General features: G+C 39.1%; 2 protein-coding genes across 3 annotated transcripts; one reads left to right on the top strand and one right to left on the bottom strand.

Moving 5' to 3' along the window:
• The first annotated feature begins 1073 nt into the window (after positions 1–1073).
• LOC103711984 (chloride channel protein CLC-e) lies at positions 1074–12548 on the top strand. Of its 2 annotated transcripts, none has more exons than XM_026806708.2 (7): positions 1074–1732; positions 2767–3154; positions 6777–6977; positions 7365–7831; positions 9325–9879; positions 11662–11879; positions 12057–12548. In XM_026806708.2, exons 1-7 carry the CDS (start codon positions 1382–1384, stop codon positions 12088–12090), a joined length of 2214 nt encoding a protein of 737 aa, XP_026662509.2. In that variant the 5' UTR covers positions 1074–1381; the 3' UTR covers positions 12091–12548. The 2 variants fall into 2 exon arrangements, with proteins under 2 accessions (XP_026662509.2, XP_008796568.2); XM_008798346.4 differs by having other exon boundaries at positions 1082–1732; positions 11665–11879.
• Positions 12549–15884: 3336 nt separating this feature from the next.
• LOC103711978 (probable cellulose synthase A catalytic subunit 5 [UDP-forming]) lies at positions 15885–22623 on the bottom strand. The gene is made up of 14 exons (XM_008798332.3): positions 22543–22623; positions 22212–22407; positions 21884–22095; positions 21691–21793; positions 21362–21533; positions 20130–20396; positions 19696–20041; positions 19471–19608; positions 19240–19365; positions 18939–19151; positions 18529–18814; positions 17693–17886; positions 17251–17601; positions 15885–17170 (listed from the first exon to the last, which is right to left on the bottom strand). Exons 1-14 carry the CDS (start codon positions 22621–22623, stop codon positions 16586–16588), a joined length of 3270 nt encoding a protein of 1089 aa, XP_008796554.2. The 3' UTR covers positions 15885–16585.
• Positions 22624–22896: the final 273 nt, after the last annotated feature.

Genomic DNA, 22896 nt, shown 5'->3' with positions numbered 1-22896 from the left:
ACACCCCTGCCACTGGAATCCGGACTATGAGGAGAGGAAGTAGGATCGTGGACCGGCCGGGTCTCTCCATCTCTATTCTTCTGGAACTCCTCCGTGCACAAGTGACAGACACATGACATGCCTCAAAGCATCCCCATTTGCTTGCATTGGGGTTAAAAGTTTTAAACCAAAAAATCAAATATACCATTTTTTTATTTATTTATAAGATCCTAAATCGATGTGATTATTTGTAATCACTCTTAAAAAAGTACAAGCAACAAACAAGCTCGAAATGTCAGACTTGCTTTGCCAAACTCTTGCATGGTGATTTTCTGATTCATCAAAGGAAAACCCTTGCAGCGAATCAAAGTATAAGATTTATTTTTATATGGAAGGACTAATGTGAAAATGTTCATTATTGTCAAGTTCGGTTTATGTGAGATTGATTTTTTTCCTTAGAGCCATTGGTGAAAAAGATATTTACATACATCCATATTTTCATCTTTCAATAAATCCTACACTATAAAAGCAGCTAATAAGTGTTTGTGCAATGCTTTCCATCTTCTCCGCTATCATCCATTTGGAGCTATTATTTTTGGATTCTCTAATTTGATCTTTTATTATTGTTAAAAAATTTCTTACAGCTCTGCAAGCAAGCAAGTTTTATTTTGTATTTGATTTGTCATTTAGATTTTTTTTTATACTTTTTTTGGAAAACCATTTTAAGAATCCGGAATACATTAATAAACAAAAACCCAATAGGCTAATGAGACTAGAACAAAAATAGTCTCTTTGAAGAAAAAACAAGAAAATACACCTCTCAAAATATATTAATCTTTTTTAATATTTTATAAATTTATAAATCAATTTAAAAATATAAGAACTTATTATAAATTCTGTCTCTAAATAATAATCAACACTTTGCGTATATAACGGGCACCTTTGTGAATTTTTTGCATTATTTGTGGTAGATGATGGTGAGATGTTTTTTATGAAAACAAGGGGGGAGAGTGAATTATCTATCCAAAACTTTGTTTATAATATTAAAAATTTTTAAAACCTTAATTATTATCAAAAATGGGAAGAAAAAAAATCCCAGCAATTGAACAGAGAGAGAGGGAATGGCTGTCGCCGCGCGTAAAATGAAGGCCTTGATAACCATTGGATCTCGATCCATCGGTGAGTGTGCAATTGGCGCTTGATAGATCCAACAGCCGCAGGAGTCTTCCCTGGTGACCGTGCACTCTTCCTTTCCTTTCTCTTCCCCCCCTGCATCATCGCCATCGCCTTATCCCCATCTCTCATCACGCTCTTTCTTTTGGAAAAGGAAAGAAGAGAAAGAAAGAAGAAATAAACGAATTCTCTACGTGGTAAACTATTGATCAATCTATTCTGAGCGAAGATGGCTTTGGCACTCTGCATCGGAGCTTCCGCTCACCTCCGCCCTTTCCCCGGAACTCCCATCCCTCTTCGCTCCTCTTCCTCCTCCTCTTCTTCTTCTTCTTGGTTCCTTCCAAGGCGCAGCTCGAGCGTTGGGTCTCTGGCCAGCCTTCCCGGACCGAGAGAGGGAAATTCTGGCACGGCGAGAGAGCAGGAACAGAGATTGAGGGGTGATGTCGCCGAGGAAGGGAAGTTCGGGAGTGGGATGGCTACCGCCATAGAGGAATCGATGCCCGCCAGGGATTTCGTCACAATCGCCGCCTGTGTCGTCGGCCTTCTCACCGGCGTCGGAGTCGTGCTCTTCAACAATGCCGTAGGCGAATTTCTCTCTCTGAACTCTCTAAAATTAATTGCCATCTCCTTCGCTTGCTGATTTCTCTATCTATAGCTGATTCGCCTGCGTTCTGAAAATAAAAGGAGAGTTTTTATTTCTCCGTTGTTATTGTTTCCCATAAAGAATATATGAGTGGAAGGAGCCATTATTGCTTGTTGGAGCTTGTTTTCTTCTTATCTATTCTCTGCGTCATTGCAATAATTGCGAACAAGAAACATAATAAGAACACGAACCCACTTTTCTTGAGGAAAAGGTTTTTTTGTCGGACCTAAAAGTTGAAAATTGATCCATATGAAAAGATGATGTTCATGCAGATGACTGGGGAAACGAGAACGCAGTTAAATTAATACAATGCATGCTTGCATTGCCACAGTATCTTTTTCGAGTGTTGGGCGAATTGGAGGCTTGGTGTGCATAAGTGTACTGCTAGGAAGTGGATTTTCTGATGGATGTGCTGCAAAACTAGGAAGAGCAGAGTAAGATTAACAGAACGTACATTACTAAGTAGGGAACACAGTGTGGCATCTAGAAGAACTTTAAGTGAAGTTTTGACAGAAGTTGCTGAAGATGCTTATGTGAAGAAGGTCATCAGATTTAAAGGGGAGACTAGTGCACAGGCCTCCCACCACTGCAGGGTCTAGGGAGGGTCAAATGTATGCAGCTTTACTCTAGTGAGAGGTTGTTTCCATATCTCAAACTTATGACACCCAAGTCACAATGGAGAAACCATACTGTTGCGCCAAGGCTCACCCTTAGAAGGCCATCAGATATGACATTAGCGAATGGCCAAATAGTTGGATTAAGAGTTGCACATTGTGGTCAATCATATCCCAGAAAAATTTGGAACTCAATGCAACATCATGTCATCAGCTTAATGAAGAATCATGACACCATGAATGCTAATTAAAATCATAAATTAGCTTCCTGGTTTTAGGTTATTTCGAAATCCTTTTAAAATTGGTAGTGCAAATTTGTTTCAGTATTAAAAATCTGTCGCTTTTTTTTTTCCTTAGGTGCATGAAATAAATGACTTCTGTTGGGATGGTTTACCTTCTCGAGGTGCCTCATGGTTGAGGGAGAAGCCCCTTGAGGAAGTTTGGCAGAGAGTGGTATTGGTACCTGCTTGCGGGGGTGTGATAGTTGGCATGTTGTACAGCCTACAAAGTTCTCTGCAAGCCCCCTCAGAGGGAATGCTATCTAACTTAAGGGGTGCATTGAGACCATTCTTGAAGGCCATAGCTGCTTCTGTTACTCTTGGAACTGGGAACTCACTAGGGCCTGAGGGTCCTAGTGTTGAAATAGGTTCTGCCATAGCCAAAGGAGTTGGTCATATTTTTGAGTGGCGTGGTGATAAAAGGTTGTCTCTAATAGCTTCTGGATCTGCAGCTGGAATTTCATCAGGTCTTTTTTCTATCTTTGGTGCTCTTGATTGTTTTCTGTTTATGTAAAAGCTGTCATTGGAATTGTGCATCCTTTAACGTAAACTTATTGCAGGAGATGGTCTATCCTGAACACATGAGACATATTTGATAGCCAATCAAACATGGAACAGGCATATTATAAACCTTTGTTTTACCTACATCTTTGCTGATTCTATCGGTATTCATTTTTCTTCTGTAAATACTCTAACATGTCATCATTACCTTAGTAAAGTGCATCTATACCTTATACAAAACATAAAATGATTGTTCTGACATTCAGATGTATAACAAGGAATTTGAGAATGAAATTCCTCTCATGAGATATGGATCACTCACAAGCTGGAACAACTTCTGTTTTTGCATGATCTTGATTGAATGGGGAGATGTTTATGCTACTAAGTTTTTCTCAAATTAAATATCATATAAATTGTTTGCTCCAAAAAATATCATATAAAGAGAACAAGGATTTTTAAGACTGACTTATATTTGTGTATTGAGATTTACCCTTTATATTGTTCACAAAAATATTTTTGTAATTTTGATTTTAAAAAAGCTCATGATTAGATCGTTTACTCTCTCTTGAATCACTTGGTCTTGGTTTCCAACAAAAAGAGTGGTTGCTTTCAATGCCATCTATTTTGACTTTGATTCTCCATTTTAAGCAAATGCTTTCAAAAGTTTTTAAACTATCAAGCAGAATTGGGAGGACTGATGTCCCCTTTTCTTGTTAAATTTTTAGTAAATATAGAAGTGTTATCACCAAAGTATAGCTGTATTCCACTAATGCTCCCGCGGAAGCTATTATAAAAAAATATATATAGGTGCTAAGCAAATGATTGCCCCAAACGACCGGCTTCACGGCAGCCTTGACCTTCGGATTGGTTGCGCCCACTTTACACTATTAAAAACATAATGAATATAATTAATAATGGCTGTTGCACAATCTGCTGATCAGTTAATGACTTTCAGATCATCTCTTTGGGGAAGGTCGATTATAAGCTACAGTATCACTTGGCACTGTGGGATGGTTAAGTTTCTAAAGTCCATGGAGAAGACTGAAGAGACCTTTTAAAAAGAGTTTAATAGCCAACTTGTACTTAATCAAGGTCTTGAGACTCGATTTCAGATTGGTTTCAGTTGAGCTTGTTGTGCTTTGTTTTCTGTAGTTTTATCCAAGTTTTGGATTTCTGAACACAAAAAAATGACTGAAAACAACAGCAAGACCATAAAACATATATTATAAAAATTTAAAGTACATATTTTTTGGAGTTATTGGATGTATGGTTCAGTGTTCTAGAGTAAAAGATTGAGACCATAAGAAAATAAAAAAATTATAAATAAAATGCTTGAAAATTATGTTGCATTTGAAGTATGACATATAATTGAGTTGTTTGATAAATCCTGTTATCTACTACATCCCTAAATAAATATGTATAAGAGCAAAAATACATGTATAAAACAGCAAATGTACAAGAACATGGTACATCATATGGGTTCGTACCAGTTCATACTAGACATAGTGTACCATACCGATACCGTATTGGTTTGCAGTATTGGAGGGCGTACTAATTATTAGTATGCCAAACCGACCCTCATAACAAGCATACCGACGCTACACCAAAATGGTACCGGTGCGGTGTCGAGTACCAAGATTGCGAACCTTATACAAAAACTTATTATATGATTAACAAATTTACCACTCTATCAAGTACCAAATACCCAACATATAAATATAAAGTTTAATTATAAGATTGCAATTAGACATAGCTCAGATGTAATTCCAGTTCAATTATTGTAAATACTCATTTTAGGAGAGGGGGAAGGGGGGCTTGATTGACTCCATATGCTCTTTTATCTTCTTTTTCCTTGCAAATCTCTCAAAAATTTGAAGAAAAAAAATCATAGATCTAAGAAAAGTAACTTTCTCTTGAATTTCTTCAAACTAGACTGCTAATTGCTTCCAGTATTCTCAAAAATTGCAGCAAATGTATGTTTAATACTTTAATCTAATAAAATTGTTCTCAAGGTTAGATTTACAACTCATGAGTCAATAGTAGCACTTCTAGGCAACCATTGTCCGAATGCTGAATAAAATATTATTCATGTCAATTCCACCTTTAAAATTTTAAGTGCAAAAAATATGTTCAAATAATCTTTTTCTCATCTTTTTATTTTATTATATATGTTATCAATCAGCATATACAATGTATTTAAGTAGTCTTTTTCTTCATTTACCTATATATTTCTGAGGCTTAGGGGGGTATATAGCTATTTATTTATTTAGACATATTAATGCATAAAATTGATAAAACTTGGATTGTTGATGATTACTAGAATGAGTAATTCAGACAAGACATTCTACTATAAGCTAGAATTCCTCATTTATCTCCAAAAAAACGACCCAGAATAGCACTACTTGAAAAATGAATAAATGGTCGTAAACTGATACTAGAGGCAAAAGAATTACAAATACTGTTCATGTTAGTTCATGTGAGTTCAGCTAAAATTGGTCGAAACCTTCAAAATTGGATGACTGCAGGAACCCAAAACTTTAGGTCAGCTTCAGCTTGAATCTGGCTGAAACCAAATTTTGGCTTAAACCAAAACTAAAACTTTGTTCTTAATACTATAGTACACGTGTTAATATTGCTATATTCATCTATCCGTTTTTCTCCATTCACCCAAATCTTGCATAGATTGCATAATAGTTTCTGCATGGATTTCATATGTGCAAGCATGGTGTGTAATCTTTCTCATAGTTATGTTCTATATATTTGTTCACAGCATAGCCGCAAATGTTATTGTCCATATGTTCCATATACTTTTTTCCTTTTTTTTCAATTAAGTTTTTACGTAGATTTTCATGATAGTTTGTGCATGGATATATATGCAAGCATGTTGAGTCATCTTGCTTGTAGGTACAAGTCTTTTGTAAACATATATTTCTCTTTTGTTTCTGTGGCATAGTGCAACATACCATTATTTACTCCCGGATTTCATGAAATTAGGATTCGAGTTTGTTGCTCTAGGACACAACAATATTTGCCCTTTCACAATCTGAAATGAGTTGCCATAGAATCTCCTTTGTTTTCATATCATTCTTGATAAGTTTTGCTGAACTATCATTGAGGGAATATAGATCTACAACAAAGGTGTATAAGATATTTGAGGGTTCTCTTGTTTGGATGACAGTCAATGCTAAACCAACCTCCTGCCTCAAGTGACCTTGTCTGTAAGTTAATTGGCAAGTGTTACTAGGTTCTGTAAGATGTTCAGTCAGGAAGTCAAAGATATATTGGCTACATTTAGTTGTCTGGACATATGCAAAGGGCCTCCTACTTCTTCTTTCAGTTCAAGCAATTTAAAAATGGAGCCAAAGAAAGATGTACAGGGATGATCTCTTGTGATTGAAAAAATAGAGACAATCTCTTATCACCAAAAGATTAAATCCGATCACATACTAATTAAAGAATTAGGCTTGTTTGGTTATTGCTATGTTTACTTTAAGTAATTGAAGGACTTTGCCAAATTGTTTCATCAGTTTATGATTTTCACTCCAATATGATTTTGCTTATACCCTGGGTAAATGCCATGCATTGTAGGTTTTAATGCTGCTGTAGCTGGATGCTTTTTTGCTGTGGAATCTGTCTTATGGCCTTCTCCTGCTGATTCATTCTCATCTCTTTCAAATTCAACACCCATGGTGATACTCAGCTCAGTCATAGCATCTGTTATTTCAGAAATCGGTCTCGGTTCTGATCCAGCTTTCACAGTCCCAGAATATGATTTTCGTTCTCCAAGTGGTACATTCATTTTCTTTGTTACACAAAGGGGATGCTAAATATTCCATGGTACTGTCAGCTTCTGGAGTCACCCTCATATTTTTAAATGTAGCAAATTTGTTTTGTAGAATATTGTTCAAATTCTCTACTATTCTATTAATTTTTCTAATGCATTAGTTTCTAAATAAAGTTTAGACTTTTAAACAATCACGTTATCTTTCAACTGTTTTTCTTCCATTTTTAAAATTTATTCTCTAAAAAGTGGTTTGAAATAAGTTATAGTTCTTTATTGGTGGGTAGAAGAAATTAAGTTAATGATGCTATCTTTTAAGCCATTTTTCTCATGCTACAGAGCTTGACAAAATTTGAAGGTGTTTATGTGATTCAAATCATTCAATACATTTTCAGAACTTCCATTGTATCTTCTGCTGGGTATCCTTTGCGGGTTGGTGTCAGTAACCCTCTCTGTGTGCACATCATTTGCTCTGGAAGTAGTTGATAATTTTCAAAGGACCACAGGAATTACAAAGGCCATATTTCCGGCATTGGGTGGTCTGACTGTTGGTTTGATGGCTTTAGCTTACCCTGAGGTTCTATATTGGGGCTTCGAAAATGTGGACATTTTGCTGGAATCGCAACCTTTTGTTGATGGCCTCCCCACTGCTATCTTGTTTCAGTTAGTTGGGGTAAAAATACTTGCTACATCCTTGAGTCGAGCTTCTGGATTGGTGGGAGGCTACTATGCACCATCTCTTTTTATTGGTGCAGCAACAGGGATGGCGTATGGAAAATTTGCGAGGTCAACATTGTGTGGCCCCAATCCGTTGTTTCACCTCTCTATCTTAGACGTGGCATCACCTCAAGCATATGGTCTGGTAACATTTTTATGCGGAATATCTGTCTACTTTCATTTTACGTTTTGACAACATACTGAAAGAATACGCCTCAGTTGTTTTCTTGTTTCATATGCATAAACTCATCTCTAGATTCTCCTTCCCTTTCCTTTTGATTTCTATGTTAGCATTGGAAATTTTTTGTCAATACAATAGTAGTTGATTGCACATGGATTACTTCTGGGTATACATTTAATACTGCATATAGATATTCAGTATTACAAATGTTTTCACATTTTAATCTTTCAGGCGCCTCCTCTTTCTAAAAGATGGTTATACATGAGCACAGTGGCACAATTATAAGGAAACTTTCATCATTTTTATTCTTTTTATTATTCAGCAAGGCTATGTTTGATATCATGAGTAAAAGTAAGGCATATATTTCATTTTATAAAAGAAGAGCTTATACCATGTTTAACAATATTATATTTATGATTCTTACATTGTTCGACAAAATTATGTAACCAAATAAATGTCATGCTTTTGGTGTCCTTGCTGCATGTTGATACAAACTAATCAGTTTCCTTGTACATATAGACATGGGCAGAGCCAGATGGGGACAAGGGGGGACAAGTGTCCCCCCCCCCCCCCCCCCCCCCCCCCTCCTCAAACAGCACGTTTTCCCTTGGTACTCTTCTGTAATCACTGAATAATGCAGGCTTGCCCCTCCTAACGTTGCTAGTTTGACCCCACAAAATGCCAAATGAGATCAGATCCTTTGAACCGTTAGAATCTTTTACCGATCTTATTCCAATTTTCTGCCACCTTAAGGTAATAAGATAAGCCAAAAAAAACATGGGGCTGTCCAGTATGTCATCTTGGGATTTCCTTTGATTCATTGAATGGCCAAATTACAGTTTGGGTTACTATGGGGTCATCAAGTTTGTTACATTTACCATGAGCCACAAGCAATGATAGAAGTGGACACTATAAGCAGCACTCATAAAAAAGGAACTATACATGGTAATTAATTTCTTATGCACTGAATTTTACCAATATGCTTCAAGTAGGTTTTATTTGTCATTCTAGATAATTACATAAACAAGGATGGCTTGGATATTATAGAAAAAGAGAACCAGTTCTTTGTTTAGGTTGTGACTTGGTGGTGAAACCATGAAAGGACTTTATAGCTATTATGGAGATGTGCCCTAGTAGAATCAAATTGAATAGGCACTGTCTTGCATTTCATTATGTGCGCAACTTTGTTGCAACTTTTATGTGTCACTTGTGTATATTTTTTATTTCTACTATATACTTCTCAAAATTTTGATATCTTAGATTTTATAAACTAAAAATCAACTTATATCTAGCGATGAATAACAATCAGCACCCCTCCCCCCCTCGCACACCCATTTAACAAATCTTGGGTCAGCCACTGTTATATAGAGCCTTCAACTGATTAGGGTACACTAACACAATTTATACTGGTTGTTTTCTCTCTGTTGTCCTTCACTAACTTTATTTTCCTTTGGCAGGTGGGCATGGCTGCTACTCTTGCAGGTGTGTGTCAAGTACCCCTGACATCAGTTCTGCTCCTATTTGAGCTAACACGGGACTATCACATAGTTCTACCATTGCTTGGAGCTGTAGGGTTATCATCATGGATCTCATCTAGCCAAAATAAAAAAAGAGATGCCGCAGATAAGTTGGACGACTTTAAAGTAAAAGGAAACAGTCAACAACCTAAAGACCCATTATATAAAAGCCCGGAAATTAATTATCTAGCAGTTTCTGCTGAGGCGTCTGATACTGCTGATTTATGCAAGATCGAGAGTTCTCTTTGTCTATATGATGCCAGTGCTGAAGTCAGAAATTTGGCAGAAAGGATGACAGTTGCACAAGCTATGAAAACGAAATATGTTACTGTCTTGATGAGAACTTCAATAGTGGAAGCAGTCACTCTTATGCTTGTTGAGAAGCAATCTTATGCAGTGATTATTGATGACAGTGGTTCCTTAGTAGGACTGCTAGAACTTGAAGACATCCAAAGCTTCAGCAGAGTCGCTAGAACAAGAATCATGCAAAATGAGGTAATAGAACAAATATGTTTTATACTTTTTAATTTAAATTCAGTTTGCCTGCTATGGCTGTCAATTAGGCTGGACCAAACTCTCTCTCTCTGTGCCCCCCCCCCCCCCCCCCCCCCCCCCCCCCCACTTTAGCTGCACTCCTGATAGATTTGGTCCAAAGGTTTGTTGACCTTTACCCTTTTAGATTTTATTTTATCTTACTATATGACCACTAAGAACTCCCTGTTCTATGCACAGTTAGGGCCATATGCTCGACGTTGTTCCCTAGCATGTCTTCAGTAGCATCACTATGCTCACTTGATGTCCTTTATTCACATCTCCAACCAAGCATGCTCTCTTGGTACTCTATCATGAGTTTTTACATCAGTAAAATTATTAATAGGCCCTTCCTCCTTGTTATAAGTTGCTTTGTCAGCTGCTTCTTTGACAAATTTATCTTGATGGTCAATTAAAGAGATCCCTGTTATATTTGACCGTTTGATTTACATGATTCAAGTATGTACTGCTTAGAATAAAATTTGACTGTAATTTTTTACGGTGAAATCTGAAATGATATCATTGCATTAAGAACAAAATTGTGGTATTAATGAACAGTCTGAATCAGAGACTGTTCTGATTCAGTTTGCATCAAATTTCATCGTTGTGGTCTAATGAGATGTGTTAAGATTGTAGCCTTGTTTGATCTCCTTTCCTGAGAAAAATTAATGCCAAAACTGGCTTGCATGTGAACTTGATTTTGGCAATGATATCTGGATAGGATGTGTTGTTTTAGTTCATAAGTACTTTTGCATGCTAAGTTTGTGGTTCGCTTGAGGTCTGCTGGCATCACGTTCTTCCTCCAGAGAAAGAGACATGTTAGATGGGATCTTGGATGAAAACTAAAACATAAGGTGGTGAGAACTGGATTTTCTTGTCTTTGTTATCTTGATGTCTACCTTGATGACATGACTCTCTTAGGATGTGGAAAATGGTAGAAATGCAATTTGGATTAGATCCTGCGGTTCCATTACAGGTGTTGTTATTGATTGGTAATCTGAGAGAACGTAGTTCAAATCGGTCCTCATTAGGACCCTTATTTTCTGAGGTTGTGTCCATCAAAAGGGTTCTATATATTCCGAATTGATGGACCATGTGAACTTTGAACAATAGAAGCATTATTACCTGTTATGATTTAGTTGATTCTCCTTAAGTCCTTTGATCAGGGTTATGTTGTATTTGGGCGATTGGACAAATTTGGGCAGATTCGGAGTATATCATTACATCAGATGTAAAAACTCATCATACATGATTCCCTATGCTTCCTTGCCAGTCTATTGGCATGAAAAGCAATCATAAATTCTTAAGCACTGAATGATGAAATATCCAACTTTTTTCTATCTCAGTATGATATTGTTTTTGGCATTTAATAATATTTTAAATCTCTGTATCACAAACTTGCCAGCTTGTGAGACCATCAGTTAAGCAAAATGAAGCTCGAATCTGCATCATCCTTGCGGTCTTTCTTTTCCATTTGCACTGGTTGAAATGGAGAATCATGCTAGCATTCATGTTTACAGTTTCTCACATAACGAAACAAAAAAAAAAGGAAAGGATAAAGACGAACGATAACTCCACATTTCTTCAATTGATTGCATCGGTGCCATTTAAAATAGGTGTGTTCCATGCCCGTAAGGTCATAAACTATGAAATTCTTGTTTTATGTTAGATACTACCATTAGTTCAGATGTATGGAGGGATCTCTCTCTGACCCCTATGCAGTCAATTAGTATTGTTGTTTTCTAGCAGGTAGACAGGATTCAGGTATCTCACATCTGCCACCTGAAGGGAAATAATTGTAAAGCATGGACTGCAACACCTGACATGACACTACTTACTGCTGAAAGGATCATGGATGCACATGGGGTGAATCATCTCCCCGTAGTTTCAGACCACATCAACAGACAAGGGAGGGGAGATTTGGTTGGTCTGCTAGATAGGCAATGTATCAGCATTGCTTGCAGGTAATTTTCCTGATTAACCCCAGTAGTTTCCATGGAGTATCGGACATTCATGGAGGGAGAGAGAGAGAGAGAGAGAGGTGTGCTAAATCTTATAAATTTAGCAACCATAGTACACAAAGATATTGTTTTCTCCTACAACTGATATCTGTGGTTTTCTTTTTTCTTAATGTTATCCAGTGCTGCAGCAGCTAAAGAACTTCTCAGCAGCTAACTAATCAGTAGAGATGTGAAGCCTGATCAGGTAAAAGCAAACTGTAGCGCCATAACTTCGCTAGAGTTTTGACAGGTAATACAGCTCTCGGTTGATTTGCTGCAAACTGTAACTGGAGCCTGACCACAAAACTTTGCTGCTGATTGCTCCTTAACAAACTGATCATGGCACAACAGCTTCAGCATGTTAGTATTTAGTAATGACTTGCCGATGTCCATTCCTGCTCAATGTGCTGACAGAGAAGTGGTTTCAATTTGGCAGTTGCACGCTTATACCAGAAAGTTGTCCATGGCCTCTCTTATGTATACAAGATCCTCCCATTTTTCATGTGTACCTTTTAATATGATACTAGATCAAACTTCCCTTGAAACAAGGTTGGATGCTTAGAAATGCTCCTGCCTTGACTAGCAATATCTGTCAGCTTTCCATTCAAAGCACCTCTTATTTTTCCATATCAAGTTGAAAGCAAAATTTAGTACTGTGCATGGTGCAACAGTGATGGTTTCTCCGAGATCTGTGCAAGTGGATGAAAAGAGTTCAGAGTGCTTGGAGATCCATCTAAGAGCATGATCCAATGGTCGACGTCGCGAAAGAAGATCAATCATTTTTTTTTTTTGGATCAGATATACAACCCGAACCGCAAGGTGTGGTCTTTTGGCCGGTCCTCTTTCCGATCACTAAAATTCCTATCCAAGTCTTGCAAATCAAACACATGGCAATGAGTTCATACTAGTCGACGCCATTAAGTTGGTGATGATATTATTATTATTATTATTATTATTGTGAGGGTAGGTGGGTCCAAGTCTTTTATTAGAACGAGATAGTTGTCGAGCATTGTTGAGCTAGCTGCAACCTCTAGAGAGTAGCATCAGCCCATGAAAATTTCTATGATCTCCGCATGTTACGATGCATTCTCATTTCTCATGGGTTTTGACACCTAACCTTGCTTGCTGAAGCGGCGGGAGCCGAGAGCCATATAAATTTTGGCAGCGCTCGTAATTATGCCCCCGTTCATGTGGCCTACGTTTCAGGCATTGCATGTGATTGCAGTACTCCCAGTGAAGCTGGAGCAATAAGTCTTCGGCCATGGGATCACCAAATCTCATCAATGCTCCATCGAGCGATGATGAATGTGTTCATAGCTCCTCTTTGGACCATAGGCACATCAAAAAAAACTTCTCAAATTAACAATGTGGATGGACGCCATTTGAGGTAGCTGTCTCCGGGCAAACGCGTGAACCATTGAATCACTAAGAAATATTCATGACTTGGCTGTGTCTCCTACTCTGTGGCCCCTTTGGGAGCATGATAGCGCGCACCAAGTAGCTTGAGTTGCCTTGATGACTTTCAGTTAAAACACCAAGAATTAGGTAGATATGCCTTCGAAATCTAATCATAATGGGCGCCCAAATGCATGCAACTTTTTCCGTTGGATTGTTATGAAGGTGAAACGCGTTAATAATTAAAGTCGACATCCATAGACTCTAAGAAGTTATCATAGATTTCTAATACAACCACCTACCAACATACGAGGTTCCAATGTTATTATACTTTGCGCCTTATCTATACTGATCAAAATTGTTATTACGTGGAGAATATTTGTCAACCTGACCTTGGAATGAACCAAAATTTCCGACCTTGGTATTGACCGAGGTGTCGTGCCTCGGTACTGGCCAAAATGTAATCTTGTTCTGATCAAGCAGAGAAGAAGCACCACGTGTTTTCTTGAAGACCGTTGGAAAGTGATTAATACATATCAATCATGCAACTAAGATCTCAGGCAACAATTACTTCGACTCAGCCATAGTTGCATGATTGACCTAATTATTGCCACGTGCATAATGTGAAAAGTCGTTATTGTGCTGATATTACATAACGAGCTATTACCATGCAACTGTTGCATGCTCCATTGATGTCGGTAATAGACAACGACTTTTCTAGAATTCGACTAACTTGATGGTCGGAAGGTCCTCACCGAAAACCTCCCCCAAAAGAACTTTTTTTCAAGTCAAATCTATATGCTGAGAGTATAATCAGCCACGTCGCCATTATCACCTAATCCAAAGCTTTTTACCTCGGATCACAGCCGATCTCGATCTCGATCTCGGTTTGGGACTCAGCCGAGCTCAGCTTGCTTCGGATTTTATTGGCAGCAACACCTATAGACCATGTAGTGGCATTTGCTTTAGTACACGTAAAATAAGCTTTGAACTTGACAATGGACTTGGCAGGACATGGAATGTGCACATGTAAATAGTGCATACAGTCCTTTTTCTTTCTTTTTTTTTCTTCTTTTTTTTGATGGAAATGCAGTGGTGTGTACTGCCGAGCTGCAGTTTATGCGCTTTGCCGGTTGTATTTTTTGCGTTAGTTTATGGTCTCTCTCTAATTAGTTCGTAGTTCGTAGTTCGTGTCTTTATTTTACTGTAAAAAAGGGTGACGGGGAGCGGGAGGATTGAATTCTTTGGAATCTCCAGAAGCTCGACCTCTCTCTCATTTTTGCTGCTTCTCTTGGAGATTGGAAAATGGAATCCTAGGGGAAGCGAATCACCTTGGATCATCTATCGGTGCATGTAACTTTTGTTGGAGCCTTGTCTCTCTATTATTTTCTTTTATTTAATGATGAATTAATTCATTCCCCACCGTCACATGGGACTCCTGCCCGCCACCGACTTTTCCGTGCCGGTGCGAGGAAAGGGCGGTAACTCAGCCCTTCCCACCCCCTTGGCGAAGTGGAAAACACCACCTCATCTTACGTGGACTCGAATCGTCTAACCCTAACCCTAACCCGAACTAAATTATAATATAATAAAAAAATATTATATAAATATTTTTCTAAACATTGAATTTTGCATAAATATCCTTCCACAATTGATATTTGCATATATATTCTCGTAAAACACTTGTTTTGCTATTCTACTTTTTTATTCTTATTTTTGTATATGCACCCACACCATCTAACGTCGTTAAAAAACTAGCGGTTTCAAATTAAAATGACTAAAATACGTAAGTAGATATAAAAAAAAATACTTATAACGATCACGATAGAGAACAAAAAAGTAATTTCAAAATTTATTTTATTTTTAATTAAAATAAATATGATTTTTATTAATAGCGTTAGAAAGCTGCATTTGTGTAAAAACAGTATTTTATGAGAGTATAGAAATAAATATAAATTTTAAAAAAAATATTTACACAAATTTAATGTGTGTATATATATATATATATATTTGCTGGGGACCGCAGATGCACGAGAAGCCAGAAAATGATGTAATACTCAGAAGGCATACCTTGTAACAGGATTCAGATGATGTAAAAGAGGTCTCGAGAAGACAACGCGGCTGTTGAGTTGGGCTCCAATGAGCTCCCATGCATGATGAATGGGCGAGGAGAAAAGCAAACTCCCCCGTTTCCGAACTCTCAATTAGCAAACTGCCATTCTGGTCACGGGTTGCTGCTATAACATTATAGAAAGCAGAACTTCCAAATAGATAAGAGGAGTATAAAGCAGTGGTCCACCGGGAGGCTGACCACCGCCCGCCGGTCGCACTCTGCAGCTCACCAAAGAAAAGGACCGTCGGTTCCCAGACACCCAGGCCTCGCCTGTGAAGTTGTTTGCTTGCCGCCAAATAAACAAACAAGGGGTGTCTCAAAACTTGTCTGATCTCCAATGATCGAGTCAAAAGGACTTCAAAAAAAAAAAAAGAAAAAGAAACAGCAGGCCATGGCAAGCGAGGTAGAAACAGTTCGATTCAGTGCTGTTGATGACGGCAAAGATGGATGGGAGCATGATCTCAAAGTTGCAACAAAATGGATTGACATTAGATTAATATATCATTACAGAAGTATCTTGTGAACAAGGACGACGACACTATTATTACACACACCCAGAAGCAGCTCAAGGGAGACCCCATGGAGGCTTTGCAATCATGCCTGAGAAATCGCAGGGATCTTCCCATCTGATGTAATGACAGTTTTTTTTAACTCCTTGCTTTCCATTATCTGCAGATGTATTGCTAGAGATAGCAGGGATGAACATGCAGCCCAAAATGGAATAAATAGAATCAACTGAACACCTTTTTTTTTTTTTTTTTTTCTGAAGCTTCTTCATGTCTAGGTTGCAGGCAAGGCCTGCTTTATTGTGAAGAACTGGACAATATATAGAGATCAACTGCAATGGAACATGGACAATGTTGATCCTTCCTCTCCCATGTCATCCAACTAATAAAGAATTAAAGCTGCGGCCGCCTATCTTCTACGAACAAACTACACAGGGTCATCCAACTTCCTGATTCCTGACTGGAGCCAAGGGCTGGACTCGGACTATAAAGGAGAAACAAAAAAAATGCAGGGCAATCGGCATTTCTATCTACAGCTGAGCACAGAATTCCTTCTCGTACTTGGGGAAAACTCCGGAGGACGTCTACCTTTCCATCTGCGCTATGGCAACAGAGAAGTTGCAGGTCATGGCCATCTGAATCCAACCATTCTGTGCCTAGTTACAGTCTAATCCACACTCCTCCAGAAGAGGGCCATCGGACTTTGCCAGGAATGGATCGATCCGCACCCACAGTAGAGAGAAGATGGAGGCAAGGAGAATGGACCAGACAATGATGATTGTAGGGGTTCTGTTCTGCCGACCAACCAGACCTTTGAGGAAAGGATAAAGGTGGACGATCACCCAGAATGAGAAGAAGAGCTTGCCAAACAGAGGTCCCCAAGATTCATATCCATTGTTTATCGCATTTGAGACACCGGCCACCACACCAATGATGTTCACGATAAGAAGTGTGGTAGGAGGGATGAGCAATGTGGTCCATTTGAATGTGTAGAGCTCCGAAAACTTTTCATCATCACCAGCCTTCGTTGTCACGGTGAAGTTGGTATCTATACCAGCAAGGACCTTCAAAAGACCCTGAAACACTGCAAAGAGATGCGAAGAAACGCCTCCAATAACCCAAAACTGCTCATTTCTCCACCAGTCATCGATGCCGATGCCACTCCACCTCATTTCCAGGATACTCGTTGCAAAGATGCATATGAAAAGCGACAGAAACCACAGGCTAGCGACATTGCTAAGCTGCAGGGAATAGCAAGTGTGAGAATGCAGAGCAGATGCCAAATTAGGGGGTTCTGTTTAAACTCATCAAAAAGTCATACCTCTGGAGTGATAAATTTCCCTGTGAGCAAGCAAACAGCAGGTAAGGTACAGTAAGCCAGAAGTGGAATCGACGTCCAAGGATAAACAGTAGCATTTATGTATGAGAAACGCTCCAGCCATTTCAGCCCACCCCTATATCCGTACCAGAGAGGGCAATGTCTGCTCAAGAAAATCTCGACAGACCCAAGGGCCCACCTAAGAACTTGGTGAAGACGGTCAGAAAGATTGAGGGGGGCAGAACCTTTAAATGCAGGCCTGTCTGGTATGCAGTAGATCGACCGCCATCCATGACAGTGCATTTTAAAGCCAGTCAATATATCTTCCGTGACCGAACCATAGATCCAACCAACCTATATAGAGAGCAGAATAGTTAATTGAGAGCACAGATCTTCAGACATTTGGAGATCATTATCGAAGAATTAAAATGTTCAGAATAAGTACCTCTTTTCCCCAGTCTGTTTTATCTTCATAGCCACAGCTAATGACATGGATAGCTTCCTTCAACAGCGACGCTGGAGTAGCACCTTTCGGCGTCCCACCATTCTCGAGTAGAGTAGAAGCTACAAAAACAGGAGACTGTCCAAACTTCTTCTCCAACTTTTGTTCAGACAGAATTGATTTCTCATTCTCAATTCCTGTGAATGTTATATGAAAGTTAAGAAGTTGAAATTTATGAATGAAAAACCAAAGGACAAACTTTTATAGGTTTGACAAACATTGGGAACTTCAGCTATGCTATTTGTAGGGATCCCTAATGCAAAAAAGGAATAAAGAAATAGTCATCAGCAAAAAAGATCTCAACGGGACAGCTTGTTCTTGCCTCTAAACAGTTTCAGCACTTCAAAGTATAGTGAATATGGTCTAACAAATAATCTTTAAGAGCATGGCAGTCTCCTCTGTGCAACTTAAAAGCAAGAGTAGATGCATAAAGTAGCCTTTGATTTGTGATTTGGAACACGCGAGGCTTATCTACTTCAAGTTCATTTTCTGTAAGTTCATAAAAATTCTTTAACAGAATACAAATTCTAAATTGTTCTATATAATATTGTCTAAAAATGCTAGAGCAAGTAGAGCCCATTAAATGCAGATTGTTTAAGTAATTCAGAAACCATGTTAACAAGAAATCTAAAAAGGCACATCAGATAACTAGAAAAACCAGCAGGTCACTAATATATATCTAAACAATGATTCTAAGACAGTGTCATTGCAACAAACCATTCATCAGAATAACAAAACGTACAGGAATTTTTTCGTTAAAAAAAGAAAGGCAGCTATACCTTCAATGCCCTCTTCAATGCGCTCCAGAGTAAATGCAGGTGGTTGATTGTCGCCTTTCCTGAAACCCTTCTTTTTCTTTTCCTGTTTAGCTTTCGTGCTCTTCTTCTTCCTCCTCCCAGAGCAGCAGCACCCACAGCAGCACCACTTAGGCCAGCAGTTGCAAGTCCTTGTTGGGGGCTTCTTAGACTTTGGAGCATCATAACCATAAAGTGCCTGTCTTCGGAAAACACATCCAGTTCCAACGTAAATTGGCCCTTGAATACCATCCAGACCTTTCATGTTGATCTGTATCATAAAGCTTGGTGTAATTCTTCCATATATAGCCAGTGTATAAATATTGAAATCAGAAACTAACAATTCAAAAGAGAAAATAACATGATGTTCAAAGAGCTGGAATATTCATGCTTACATCAAAGAACACTATGTTTCGGTTAGCATATCGATCATGTCGATCAATACCATCGAACCTCTGCGGGAATTGCACATAGCATACGTTCTTCCCCACTAGTGGATCCATCATGAAACACATTGCCTCTCTTAGGGCCTTGCTGTTGTTGATGTAATGGTCACAATCCAAGTTCAACAGATAAGGTGCATTGGTGAGTACAGCAGACACTCTAACCTGTCAAGACCAATAACAGCAACAAAGAAAGTTGTCATCATTAAATCAATCGAATAAAGAAAAACAAGTCTGACGGACAGGTTTTTACCAGAGCATTCATAGCACCAGCCTTCTTGTGGTGATTGAACCCTGGCCTTTTTTCTCTAGAGACATAAACCAAGCGTGGCAATTCGTTTCCTTCCATATCATGCCCACCACTTTGGCCCAAAAAGACCTGATAGTTCAGATAGCAATGAAATGTTCAATTGAAACTGCGAAGAAAGGAGTGATTATGATTGTTGCTTGAGAGGCAGAATGCAAGAATATATAAACTGCAGACCTGAATCATCCCCGGATGATCACGGACATTATTTCCAGGCCATGGAGTTCCATCCTGCATTGTCCACCCTTCTTCCGGAACCTTTTGAGCTTTTGCAACCAAAGCATTGATTCGTACCTTGAATTCCTCATATTCCCTCTGCAATCAGAATAACATGTCAATTATAAGAATTATTGCAGAACTGCAACAGAAAAATTTGAAGGATCGCTCAGCCTTTTTGCATACCTTCATTGCTCTCCGTTCCTTAACAAATGATGGTAAGACCTTATCAATTAGATAATCTATCTTCTGCTGGAAATACCACTCTGGCGCGCGTGGCTCGATATTGAATTTCTTACAGAAGGGGACCCATTTCTTTGCAAATTCAGATGTTTCTGATAATGCTTCAAATGTCAGCATCGCAGCACCATCATCCGAAACATAGCAGGATACTTTCTCAACTGGGTAATCTACTGCAAGAATGGAGAGAACAGTGTTTGCTGTGACAAGAGGGGGTTCCTTCATAGGATCCACTGTACTCACATATATGTCAAGTTCAGCTAGTTGGGAAGGTCGGCCTTCCTTCTCATACCTGAAGAGAAAATGCAATGAATCAGGCACATAGTTCAATCAACCACCTAAAGCTAAAAAGAATAATGAAGCTGGTAACTACAACTAACCTTAATGACAGTCTGTCAAGATAAGTTTCCCTTTCAATTGGGGTCCACTTTGGGAACTGGTCGAGAATCCATGAAATAGCAAACCAGATTTCACAGATTACAGATATGAGCCACAACGGGTATGCATCAGGAGTAGGATTCATGATTCGGTAATGAAAGAAGAAACCAAGAACTACGAGCCGGATTATGATAATCATTCTGTATGGGTTGATTTGGCTGGAAGGAACAGGCAGCTTTCTCGATAATGGTTGTCTAGCTTCATCCATTCTAGACGAGAAATACCAAGACAGATATTTCCATATTAGGAACAATAGCTTAAATTAGAAAACAGAAAGAAAAAAAAAATGAATATTGTAACTTATCAATATTGAAGCATATATTAGTTAAACTAAAATTTTGATACTAGAAAATGACAAAATGAGAAATCACTGTTTCCCTAAATATCATATAATAATTCATAGCATTAATGATGATAAAACATCTATGGTCCATCCTCACTGCTTCATTACATATAACCAGCAGGTCTTGGTCAAAGAAATTTGGCCCACTGAACAAGTTCATTCTGCCACTAATTTCTAGCCAAAGCACTAAAATCTGCATTGCCTTCTGAAAAATGTTTCCACCCCATTCCATCATTCCCTTAAAAAATTTCTACTATAAGAAATATAAAAGATACATATCCACCACTTTGAAAAGCCAGAAAAGATTTATTTTGAAAAATTGATGAAGGTTTCAAGAGTCCACGACCACGGAAAAGCCAGAACCATTAAAGATCCATGAAAATGACTATAATTACACAAACAGTGAAAACAATAGGAATTCACATGGTTACTATGAGAATCATTAAGTCATCAGAAATTATGTACGCAGAGGTCGCACGTATAAAGTGCATCAGATTGTCTATAACTTCAGAAGAAATATCAAGTGGAAAGGCATATTTCATTGCGCGACCATGTTCCTGGCACTCCATAGGAATTTCATTCCAAAAAAAAATTGATGCAATGAAGCTCAATTATCATTTGTAACAGAATGGCCCACTTGAAAGATATTTTTCCAGGTGCTATTCAACTCTATAAGCTCTTTCAAGATCTACTGTGGTCTAATATACATTATCATCTAATATAATCTCAAAATGGCTATGAAAGTTGGTGACAACAAAACACCATCTCTATAAACTAATCTCAAAGTGATTCTTCAAGTTATCTAATACCAAAGAGGCTTCAGGAGCTTACAGTGGTAAATCTGGCCCATTGCCCTCGTTATCCCAATCTTTACCATCATTATCATTCCTCATATGCATTTTCTCTTGCTTCTGCTTCCAATTCTCCATCCTCTCCTTCCATGCCACACTTCCATAGCCATACGCCGCAAGATCCTTAGAAGGATCCATGGATCGGGGTTGCACTGCAAGAAAAGAATTTTTTTTTTTTCAGTGAAAGACTATAAACTAGAATGCCAAGTGGATCAGGACTTGAGCTTCAAAAGATGGCACATCTGTCATAATTTTTTCTAAGCAAATCTAGGAACTAAAGATCCAATTTTGACTGTAAAATCCATATACCTGGAAGACTGGGATCCGCAAAGGGAAGTGGGTGAATCCTCTTTCCTCCCCCACCCATGAAGGAAGGGACGAGAGCGTGCTGTTCCGGAGGAATATCATCCACCTGAAAGGAAGAAAACCCCTTCATGAGTAACCCAGCAGGAGAAAAAGATCCAACCAATTGGCAGTAGAAAGACTGAAACAAGCTGGGTACCATCTCGCCATTGGTGAGCAGAGGGACTTGAGGCGTTACGTGAACAACTTGAGGCATATCGACATCACCCCCTCGGCCATAGCTCATGTGGCCCTGCAACATGGCTTCGGCCATGTACTGCATGTCCTCCCTAGTCCTTCCAGCAAAATTAAACTCGTTCTCAAGATCATCGATGCCATCCTCTTCCTCATCGCCGGCAACTCGAGCACACCCTGTGAACACAAACAATTCCTAAGGACTTGGCGACCAAAAAAAAAAATGGCTGCAAACTTGTTTGAGATTAAAAAGCTTCATTAAGGACTAGGATCTCCAAGGCAGACATTTTTACCCTTGAGACGCTTGAACCTGGTCTTGCACTGGGGGCAGACCTGGTTACCCTCCTGGCGCTCGTACTCATAGCAAGTTCGGCAGACGGGGAAGGCACACTCGTTGCAGGCGACGAAGAGCTCGCCGTCAGCAGTGAGGCCGACATCGTCGCCACAAATCTGGCAGATTTGCCCACTGAGCTGGTGCAAGGGCTTCGGCTGCAAGACCAGAAAGAAAAGATGAGGAAGAAGAAAAGAAGAAACCCTTGAAATGCCCTCCGCTTGATCCAACCCGAAGCCTAAGAATGCAGCGGCCTACAAAGCCCTAAAACCCAGGCGAAGACCCGCACTTACCCCAGATTCCCCCTCGCGGCGGATGACGACGAGCTCGTTCCTGTTGTGAGAGCCGGCGACGAGACCAGCGCTCGCTTCCATCTCCACGAAAACAGAAAACGCCGGAGAGATGCTTCCCTTCCACTCCAAAATAACCCAAATTCCCTCTCGATCTAACGATTTTCTCAGCAAACCAACCCCCAGATCCTAACTTTTTCCAGGAATGGGAGCGAGAACCGAAGCAAGAAGTGATTTTTATCCCTCGATTCGAAGAAAAGAGCTCCCTTTTGGCACCCAGGGCCGATATCAAAGTTCCCCCATCAGAGTACCCCTAAGATGGGGAAGCCTTGTGGGAGAGATGGCAGGAGGCCCCTG

The sequence above is a fragment of the Phoenix dactylifera genome, unplaced genomic scaffold, assembly GCF_009389715.1.
Source record: "Phoenix dactylifera cultivar Barhee BC4 unplaced genomic scaffold, palm_55x_up_171113_PBpolish2nd_filt_p 000046F, whole genome shotgun sequence".
Lineage (NCBI taxonomy): Eukaryota > Viridiplantae > Streptophyta > Magnoliopsida > Arecales > Arecaceae > Phoenix > Phoenix dactylifera.
This window is presented reverse-complemented; position numbering and strand designations above follow the sequence as displayed.

What these genes read in the sequence shown, in the direction of transcription:
- LOC103711984 (XM_026806708.2), top strand. Translation starts at nt 1,382, where the DNA reads ATGGCTTTGGCACTCTGCATCGGAGCTTCCGCTCACCTCCGCCCTTTC. An exon ending in TCGTGCTCTTCAACAATGCC is followed by an intron (nt 1,733 to 2,766) that starts GTAGGCGAATTT and finishes TTTTTTCCTTAG; the next exon opens with GTGCATGAAATAAATGACTT. An exon ending in CAAGAATCATGCAAAATGAG is followed by an intron (nt 9,880 to 11,661) that starts GTAATAGAACAA and finishes GTTGTTTTCTAG; the next exon opens with CAGGTAGACAGGATTCAGGT.
- LOC103711978 (XM_008798332.3), bottom strand. Translation starts at nt 22,623, where the DNA reads ATGGAAGCGAGCGCTGGTCTCGTCGCCGGCTCTCACAACAGGAACGAG. An exon ending in AATGGGCCAGATTTACCACT is followed by an intron (nt 20,397 to 21,361) that starts GTAAGCTCCTGA and finishes TTTCTCGTCTAG; the next exon opens with AATGGATGAAGCTAGACAAC. An exon ending in CTGGTGCTATGAATGCTCTG is followed by an intron (nt 19,152 to 19,239) that starts GTAAAAACCTGT and finishes TGGTCTTGACAG; the next exon opens with GTTAGAGTGTCTGCTGTACT.